Raw genomic sequence first — 9,948 nt, 5'->3', positions numbered from 1 at the left:
GACTTTGGGGTTAATGCTTTTCTTTAACAGGAAATATTTTTAAAAAGCATGTTGGCACTGTGGAGATGACTCCTTCAGTTCTCTTACGTATGGAGGCTCATACATTCACTGAAATAAGTTATATGAAATGAGAAATGATGTGTGACCTGAAATCTATTGAGGCAAGCATCATAAAAGCCAAGAGAGATACAATTAGGAGAAGAGGTAAAATAGCAGGTCTAGTGTGTGGGTGGACCAGGTCAATCAAATGTGAAAGAAGATAGACGTTTGACACTCTTTAATGTCTCTCAGGACGTTTATTTCCCATGCATAGTTTGGACAAGTGTGTAGTGGAATTTGAGATTGAAATTAAAAAAAGAAAAGATCTGACATTCATTATTACTTTCCATTAGGAATCATTCACAAAATGTTTTCAATTAATGTGAAAAGGTTGAAATTGATCAGCAACTCTTTCAAGGGATGAGTTTGGACGAGGAAAAGTGCTGTAAAAACATAAATACATTACAAAAAAGCCTCTAAAACTAAAACATTCAGCACATTTGTACAACACAGTGCAATATAAAGGGGAAATTCAAAATGGTTCTTTTAGAAAAGAGAAAGCAATGCAATTGTAAACATTATTGAGTAAGATATGACTGATACAGCACTGTTCAAAACCACGACGGAGCAAAAATCCTCAACTTTTCACTGCCATTTTGTTTTCCAGTTTTTAGAGCAGAGAAACATCTGCCTGTGTAACACAGAGAAGAGAAGAGAACAGCACAAGTAACAAACCAATCCATGTAGATCACCATGAGAGATAAGGATAGTGGAGCACAGGACCAGTTAACTCAACTCTACGGTAAGGCTGTGCCAGTATAGCCAGTTCTGATTGAGGAAAGATTGCATTTCGCAGGTCTATTCAACAACACTCCGTAAACCAGGGATGTACAGTTGAAGTCGGAAGTTTACATACACCTTAGCCAAATACATTTAAACTCCCTGTCGTAGGTCAGTTAGGATCACCACTTTATTTTAAGAATGTGAAATGTCAGAATAATACTAGAGAATTATTTATTTCAGCTTTTATTTCTTTCATCGCATTCCCAGTGGGTCAGAAGTTTACATGCACTCAATTAGTATTTGGTAGCATTGCCTTTAAATTGTTTAACTTGGGTCAAACGTTTTGGGTAGCCTTCCACAAGCTTCCCACAATAAGTTGGGTGAATTCTGGCCCATTTCTCCTGACAGAGCTGGTGTAACTGAGTCAGGTTTGTAGGCCTCCTTGCTCGCACATGCTTTTTCAGTTCTGCCCACAAATGTTCTATAGGATTGAGGTCAGGGCTTTGTGATGGCCACTCCAATACCTTGACTTTGTTGTCTTTTTTGCCACAACTTTGGAAGTATGCTTGGGGTCATTGTCCATTTGGAAGACCCATTTGCGACCAAGCTTTAACTTCCTGACTGATGTCTTGAGATGTTGCTTCAATATATATCTACATGGCATCATGAGGAAGGAAAACTATCTATTTTGTGAAGTCCCTCCTGCAGCAAAGCACCCCCACAACATGATGCTGCCACCCCCGTGCTTCACGGTTGGGATGGTGTTCTTCGGCTTGCAAGCATCCCCCTTTTTCCTCCAAACATTTTTGTTTCATCAGACCAGAGGACATTTCTCCAAAATGTACAATCTTTGCCCCCATGTGCAGTTGCAAACCGTAGTCTGGCTTTTTTATGGCGGTTTTGCAGCGGCTTCTTCCTTGCTGAGCGGCCTTTCAGGTTATGTTGATATAGGACTCGTTTTACTGTGGATATAGATACTTTTGTACCTGTTTCCTCCAGCATCTTCACAAGGTCCTTTGCTGTTGTTCTGGGATTGATTTGCACATTTATTTGCACTAAAGTACGTTCATCTCTACGAGATAGAACGCGTCTCCTTCCTGAGCGGTATGACGGCTGCGTGGTCCCATGGTGTTTATACTTGCGTACTATTGTTTGTACAGATGAACGTGGTACCTTCAGGCATTTGGAAATTGCTCCCAAGGATGAACCAGACTTGTGGAGGTCTACAATTGTTTTTCTGAGGTCTTGGCTGACTTCTTTTGATTTTCCCATGATGTCAATCAAAGAGGCACTGAGTTAGAAGGTAGGCCTTGAAATACATCCACAGGTACACCTCCAATTGACTCAAATGATGTCAATTAGCCTATCAGAAGCTTCTAAAGCCATTATATAATTTTCAGGAATTTTCCAAGCTGTTTAAAGGCACAGTCAACTTAGTGTATGTAAACTTCTGACCCACTGGGATTGTGATACAGTGAATTATACATGAAATAATCTGTCTGTAAACAATTGTTGGAAAAATTACAAGTGTCATGCACAAATTAGATGTCCTAACCGACTTGCCAAAACTATAGTTTGTTAACAAGAAATTTGTGGAGTGGTTGAAAAAACAGTTTTAATGACTCCAACCTAAGTGTATGTGAACTTCCGACTTCAACTGTATGTGTTTTAAACATGACAGTTTTAGGAGCTACAGTATCTACCGTGTGTGTCTCTACAATCTGTGAAATACATCTGCTGTCCTTGCCTGTCTCTTACACCTTCTCACATTTTTTCTTCTTCTTTTACTTCATTACCGGAAAAACACAATAGAACAAGCACACACTAACAGGTGTCAATTAATCAACATCGATTTAAACGGATCCCATGTCTAATTCAAGCATCACATAGCAAGATGGTGGTGTATCAGCAGCTGCAGATTGGCGGATGTAATATGGTGATACAGTAGGTGGTTTGTGGGTTAAAGGTCAGGTTTAATGGGGAGATGGGTGGTGTTGTGAAGGGCATTATAGGAACAGGAAGTGAAGTGTCTTCATCCTGATACTCAAGTCCAGTCATCTTCGTTCTACCCAAATTTAAAGCACCAGCAGTAAAGAAAAATGCTGACAATAATGAAAATAAGATTCAGTGTCATCCCAGTGATTACTGTGAAAGATATTATATATCTACACTTACAAAAATACCTTTACACACCAAGATTGAAACAGTTCCTTCGAACAATATGAAAACAATACAAATAAAAAATACAAATATTTTCAGACGCTAGGTAGTTTTCTGTTGACATGAAATCAGAGATAAATATTTCCCATGCTTTCCCCCTTGCATTAAGAGAAAATACAATTGTGGTTTTGGAAAAACGAATCTATCCATTTGCAAATATTTAATCTGTAATTGATAACCTTGTGACACCCATTCCTGTAATTCAGCTAAAATGCTTTCTAGTTAACAAAAGAGCCAGTGTTCAAACAAACCATATAATTATTTTAAAACATTATACACTATGCACAGGTAGGTAGAAATAAAAAGGTGGAGATGGTCAGCTCCATAAGAGGGCCCTGAGGGACAACAGGTCACTCACTGACAGGTCATGAGCATCAACGGCTCAGGAAAAGCAAGTTGTCATGAGCAAGAAATGCTTCAAACAATCACAATCAAATCAAGATAACTGTAATATAAACAGTTAAATTAAGCTTGCTCAGGAGATTAAATGTTGGATCTAAAAGTCCCATTATCAACATCCTGTGAACCCTGGAGGTGAGAGGGGAGGGAGAGGGCTAGGGGACAGGTATTGAGGTGGTGGGGAAGGGAAGGTGGGCACAACTGTGTGTGCAGGTAGCGTATCTCCGCTCTTAGTGTAATACGAATTTTGACCCATAAGAAGAAATAAGTTACCATAGTAACAATACCGGGAGCGTCAGCGTCCGAGCAGCTAACCAGTGCCTGGCGAGTAACAGTCACATTTACTTCAGACAGTCCAGAAGTGGTGCTATGCCATGGTGGCACTGACACAGGTGAATAGCTGGGGCTGGGCTTTGAGGGGACACTGTGAGGGGACACTGTGCAGAGACAGGCATGCTCACTTGACGTGCTCAGCGCTGTGGGAGGAACAGTAGTACTTTTTGTGGGCTATGAACGTGGACAGGCTGCTGAACTTGATATTGCACAGCCGGCAGAAGCGGATGTTACCGTTTTGCAAAGGGGAGACCAGGAGGGTCTTGGGTGTGGTAGGTGCCGGGACAGCAACATGGAGTGGGAGACCCAGGGTGAGGGCTGCCCTGTCTGGAAGCAGAGCAACAGCAGCCTGGTGGTTCATAACACCAACCTCCCTCAGGACCTCAGGCACAGGGGACACAGTCAGGGGGAGGGACATTGTGGGAGACACAGCAGGAGGGGCTGCTTTGGGGGAGCTGCCACCCCCAGCACCCAGGGGGCTAATGTTCACCAGGGGAGAGGAGGGGGAGACAGTGTCCATTCTGACCCGAATGTTAATGCTGTCCCTGCGGGTCTGGAGGCCCAGTTTGGGCGGGGTGGCGGGGGTCTCGTCCCTGGGGCTCAGGCTGGGGCTGATGACAGCTGGCTGGCCCTCCAGGTTCAAGACCAGGCCATGCATGGATCTGAAGTGCTCCACCAGGTCACAGGTCACCGCCCTATTGGGAGGGCAGTAGGGGCAGACCACAGGAGGAGAGCCTGGGCATTTGGCTGCAGGGCCGCTGTGAAGGGATGTAGCCTCAGAGCCAGGCAAAGCTGAGGGGTGAGGGCTGGGCGAGGCCCCCTGAGGAGCCTTCTCTGTGGGGAGCCCATTGGCCTCGGGGGAAGTGGAGGCTGGTCTCTTCAGCCTGTGGAGCGTCTTCAGGGTGTGGGGCTGCAGGGTGGTGGCTGGGCAGTAGTAGGTCTTGTGGGCCAGGTAGTTTTCAATGCTGTTGAAGCTGATGCTGCAGGCGGTGCACTTGTGGTAGTCAGTGAGGGGCAGAGCAGAGATGCTGCTGCCCCGTGGGGTGTCCCTCAGACGGGGCCTCTTACTCAGGTCGATTGGGCCGTCTCCATCAGGGCTGGTGCTACTGGAAGTGGCGGGACACAGGCCCAAGGCTATGGCTGGAACAGGGGCCTCCAGGACCTTCCCCACTGAGGCAGCAGCCTCCTGCTTCACAGCCAGGCCTAGCCCTGGAGCAGAGGGAAAGGCAATAGCAGCAGCGTTGGCTAGGGCCTCAGTCCGAGCCATGTGGATCTCATACATCTTCTTCCTCTTGCGTGTGCGAATGGGCTGAGGCAGGAAGGTGGCTTTGCCAGCGCTTGATCGCTGGTTGGACGGATCGTGGCGCGAGGCACAATAGAAGCGCTTGTGGACCGTGTAGTTCTCATGGCGACTGAAGTGAATGTTGCAGGCCTGACAGAAGGTCCTGGTGGGGTCTTCTTCCTGGTCCTCTGCTGAGCCGCTGGGGCTCTGGCTGCCCTCACTGGCCAGGCCTCGTCCTCCTCCACCCCCTTCCCCCTCAGAGGAAGAGGAGGACACAGCCTCCTTCACCCCAGGGTTCTCACTTTTCACCTCCACCAGCTTGCCCTCGGTGCCGGTGCTGCCTGGAACAGGGTCTGAGTCACTGTGGGAGGCTGTGGCAGCCTGAGGGGATGAACCGTGCCCGACAGAGGGGACGGTGACCCCCGAGGCCCCCTCCTTCACTGGGCCAGCCGCGTCTCCCTGCTGGTGCCTGCTGGAGCAGTAGAGCTTCTTGTGAACGTAGAAGTTGTTGATGTTGTTGAAGGTGATGTCACACTCTAAGCAGGTGGCCCCCTTGTGGACAGCGGCGGTAGTGCCTGCTGGATAGAAGGCTGGTGCTGCCCCAGGGGACCCCTGGCCCTGCTTCAGCCGGCTGTGGACCATCTCAGACATCTTGGCCAGGATCTCTGAAGCCTGGGGCAGGATGGCTGCCTCTGGGCTGAACATGTACTGTGGCAGGAACACAGCTCCTCCAGGCAGCACTGAGCCAGCTCCTCCCAAGTGGGCAGGGCTGGAGCCAGGGGTGGGGCTTGTTGGCTCTGCCTTCACGGCCACAGCAAAGGGACTCCTGGGGGAGGTGGAGGTCTGAGAGCACCCTACCCCTGTGTGTCCACGGCTCTTCCTCTCCCGGTCCTCCTCCTCCTTCCCCTCATTCTCAGAGTCCGAGCGCAGCTCCTCTTTGATCCTCATGTCTGTGGGGAGGTGGTCAGGTGGGCTGCAGCCTCGCGGGGTGGCTGAGCTCCCATTGGCCCCAGGGCTGGAGGAGTCAGGGTGGGGTACGCAGGCAGGGGGCTCAGGGTGGTCAGCTGAGGAGGGGGTGCTCTGGCGGGGTGAGGGGCTCCTCTCTGCCGGGACCCTCACCTCCAGGTGTGTGCGAACATGCTGCTGGAGCTGGCTGGGTGAGTCTGTGATGTGGCCACATATCTGACATTTCAACACAACACCAGAGTCTCCTGGACTTAGACCTGCCACAGAGAGACAGAGACACACGCTATTAGAAATTGGTTTCTTACTATTAAACATAACATTAGATCACTGTGGTTATGCTTCATAGCCTATAGGACCGAATCATCATCATCAATATACCCATAATCTCTCATGGACAGACCCTCCAAAAAACACACGTTATATTGTCACATACCCTGAATAAGTGCAGTGAAATGTGTTGTTTTACAGTTTCAGCCATAGTAGAACAGCACCCCTGGAGCAAAGTATGGTTAAGTGTCTTGCTCAATGGCACATTGACAGATTTTTCATCTTGTCGGCTCTTGGAACCAGCGAGCTTTCGGTTGCTGGACCAACGCTCCAACCGCAAGGCTACCTGCCCCCCTTACACTATGTAAACATAAAGGGTACTGTAGAATCTGTCTCGAGACAATGGGAAACATCGAATAGCAGCAGCAGTAGTTCCGGGGCTTGAGTTTCTCGTCACTGGTTATTTGGGTGTACCAGGGTGAGAGCGGTGCTTAAACTTGGGGCGGGGACACGCTGCGAGGTTATTCCTCCGATTGCAGACTACGAGAACCTGGCCATGCTTGATAGATCACATTTTTGCCGGAGCCAGATGGCAAGTATGCAAAAACGTCTCTTTTCCCTGTTAGCATTTTTAAGCACAACTGTTGCAGTGGCTTAAAACGAAGGGATGAAATGGACACTGCTAATTCAAAATAGTGTTGAAAACAGCCTCACATATCCATGGTGAGTCTTACACTGCTTTTGTATGTCAACATGGATGCTAAATACGAAAGGAGGGGGGGGGGGGGGGGGGGGGGGGCTTTGGCTGAGCGTTTTAGTTTCAGTTTGCGAGGGTGGAGACTTTACAAATCAAAAGATCACAATTTCTAACACGTCTCCCCCAGAACTTAATCAAGCATCAGACCAAATTTCACAATATTTCAGTTCTGGGTTAACATATATTAATATACCCATAGAAAACATGGTATCTCTGCATAGTTGCTGTTCTGAAGTAGAACCAGTGATGTTATCCTCTCACTGCAATTGTAAACAAAAAATGTCAGTCTGTTCATGTATTTACCTGTGGACAGAGGCAGTTTGGGCAGGCCAGGACCTGGGGAGTACACTTCACTGCGCGAGCCGGGCTGACAAACCATGTGACTGGTAACCAGGTGGCTATAGAGGATGTCCCTCGTGGTGGAGATGAAGCCACAGCCGTGACACACTCCGTTTTGCGTGTCCGTGTGCACCTTCAGGTGACGCTCACAGTTGGCTTTAGTGGTGAAGGCCGACAGGCAGATCAGACACACAAAGGGACGCTCACCTACAGACACACAGGATACAACACAAGAGAGACAGATCAACAAAAGTGTCTGACGCTAACATACACTGAGTGTACAAAACATTAGGAACACCTTCCTAATATGGAGTTGAACCCCCCTTTGCCCTCAGGACAGCCTCAATTCGTCAGGGCATGCTCTGCAAGGTGTCGAAAGCATTCCACAGGGATGCTGGCCCGTGTTGACTCCAATACTTCCCACAGTTGTGTCAAGTCGGCTGGATGTCCTTTGGGTGGTGGACCATTCTTGATACACACGGGAAACTGTTAGGCGTGAAAAACCCAGCAGCACAGTCAAACCTGTGCGGCTGGCACCTACTACCATACCCTGTTCAAAGGCGCTTAAAGAGTTTGTCTTGCCTATTCACCCTCTGAATGCCACACATACACAATCCATGTCTCAATTGTCTCAAGGCTTAAAAATCCTTCTTTAACTTGTCTCCTCCCCTTCATCTACAGTGACTGAAATGGATTTAACAAGTGACATCAATAAATCAAATAACATTTTTCTGTCACGTACAAATGGTTAGCAGATGTTAATGCGAGTGTAGCGAAATGCTTGTGCTTCTAGTTCCGACAGTGCAGTAATGTCTAACAAGTAATCTTACAATTCCCCAACAGCTACCTAATACACACAAATCTAAAGGGGTGAATGAGAATATGTAGATGTAAGTGTATGGATGAGCGATGGCCGAGCGGCATAGACAAGGTGCAATAGATGGTAGAAAATACAGTATATACATGTGATATGAATAATGTAAGATATGTAAACATTCTTAAAGTGGCATTATTTAGAGTGGCATTGTATAAAGTGACGAGTGATCCATTTATTAAAGCGGCCTGTGATTGGGTGTCAATGTAGGCAGCAGCCTCTCTGAGTTAGTGATTCCTGTTTAGCGGTCTGATGGGATCATAGCTTTCACCTGGATTCACCTGATCAGTCTATGCCATGGAAAGAGCATGTTTTGAACATTCAGTGTAGGTCTTTTAACACACAATGACCACCAGTAGACTTGCTTACCCAAATAATACAAAAAGAGAGAAACGGTCCTACTGTTATAACTGGCTATTAAAAGTGCAATACTTACACAAATATTCACACTTATGGAATCTGCTTTGAGAGAGAGAGCTGAAGCAATGTTTTGTAAGAGAGGTGACAGTTCTCACCACTGTGCGTCCGCATGTGGATCTCCAGGGAGCTGGCGCTGGGGCAGCTCTTGTTACATTGTGGGAAGGGGCAGACACGCTCATTGGGGTAGGAGTCCTTGGGCTTGTCCTGGGGAGGGGAGCAGGAGGACTGCTGCTTCTGCCGGCTGGCACAGTAGTACATGAGGTGGGCCTGGAGGTTCCTCTCACTGCGGTACCAGATCCCACAGTCCTTACACGGAAAGATGTCCTCTGGACCAAGCAAACAAACAACTGTTAACTCTATCCCTGTAATAACCAATCACTTATCAAATGAGTAGTACATAAACAATGCACTTGTGCAGTGCATGTTCAATCATAAAAATAAAAATAAACTGATTCCATGTGATCTGCTTACACATTAAAACGTTACATAAACACTTTCATGTATACATCATGTTCATTGATGTGTACACACATCACCACACACGCATTCAGCTGCGTCACATGATCGATTCAATTGCGGAGCGAGAAAACACACTTGATATTGCTCCGGGGTCTCCAAGGCAACAAGAGCACAGAGGTTGTGGGAGCGAGCGCCCGCCCGCCCGCGCGGGGTAATCGTACTGATCTGGTGTCAGGGCTCATGTTAAACAGGCTATTTTTGATAACGTCCGTAATTACCCACAGTCCTCAGCACAGAGCTTCTACAGCAGGAACCGGGGATACGGCTGATCATGTTTTACCCTTTAGCTTGATTTGTGGTGATTAATCATGCACTCATCACAGCATGTCCATTCCTGCTCCCGCTGCTGACTACACTGCCAATAGGGGACTTTATGAAAAAGCGTGAAGGCAATTACAACGCAGTCTACCTCTGAGACCAGGCAGTATAGAGGAGTTACACTGCCACCTTGTGGTGTACTGGGTGAATGAGAAAATATGGCATGGTGAACTGTTGCACTTGCATTTATCTAGGTTCCAACATTGAGTCCCTCAGCATCTGTTGTTCACATTGACAGTATATACACAGTACAGTAACTGCAAATGCTTTGTGCTATGCATGTAATGATTAAATAGCACTGCAGACATTAAAACCAGTAGATGGTGTTGGCGCTGACATTCCTATGGAAAACTCCCGATGGCGCATGAAGTATTTGAATTTTGAGGCGCCATATTGCTGAATGGGGCTGAATAGCACCAGAAAATAACTAAG

General features: G+C 47.2%; 1 protein-coding gene across 1 annotated transcript in view; it reads right to left on the bottom strand.

The window, feature by feature from the left end:
- Window positions 1–266: 266 nt before the first annotated feature.
- zfpm1 (zinc finger protein, FOG family member 1) overlaps window positions 267–9,948 on the bottom strand; it is an 85,096-nt gene continuing 75,414 nt past the window's right edge. The window contains exons 7-9 of the mRNA XM_014124275.3: window positions 8,775–9,005; window positions 7,350–7,592; window positions 267–6,279 (exon numbers count right to left, since the gene is read on the bottom strand). Of these exons, the coding sequence (XP_013979750.3) occupies window positions 3,899–6,279; window positions 7,350–7,592; window positions 8,775–9,005 (2,855 nt within the window). The 3' untranslated portion in view covers window positions 267–3,898. The remainder of the gene's footprint in view (window positions 6,280–7,349; window positions 7,593–8,774; window positions 9,006–9,948) is intronic.

The sequence above is a fragment of the Salmo salar genome, chromosome 10 (genome assembly GCF_965601325.2).
Source record: "Salmo salar chromosome 10, fSalSal1, whole genome shotgun sequence".
Lineage (NCBI taxonomy): Eukaryota > Metazoa > Chordata > Actinopteri > Salmoniformes > Salmonidae > Salmo > Salmo salar.
This window is presented reverse-complemented; position numbering and strand designations above follow the sequence as displayed.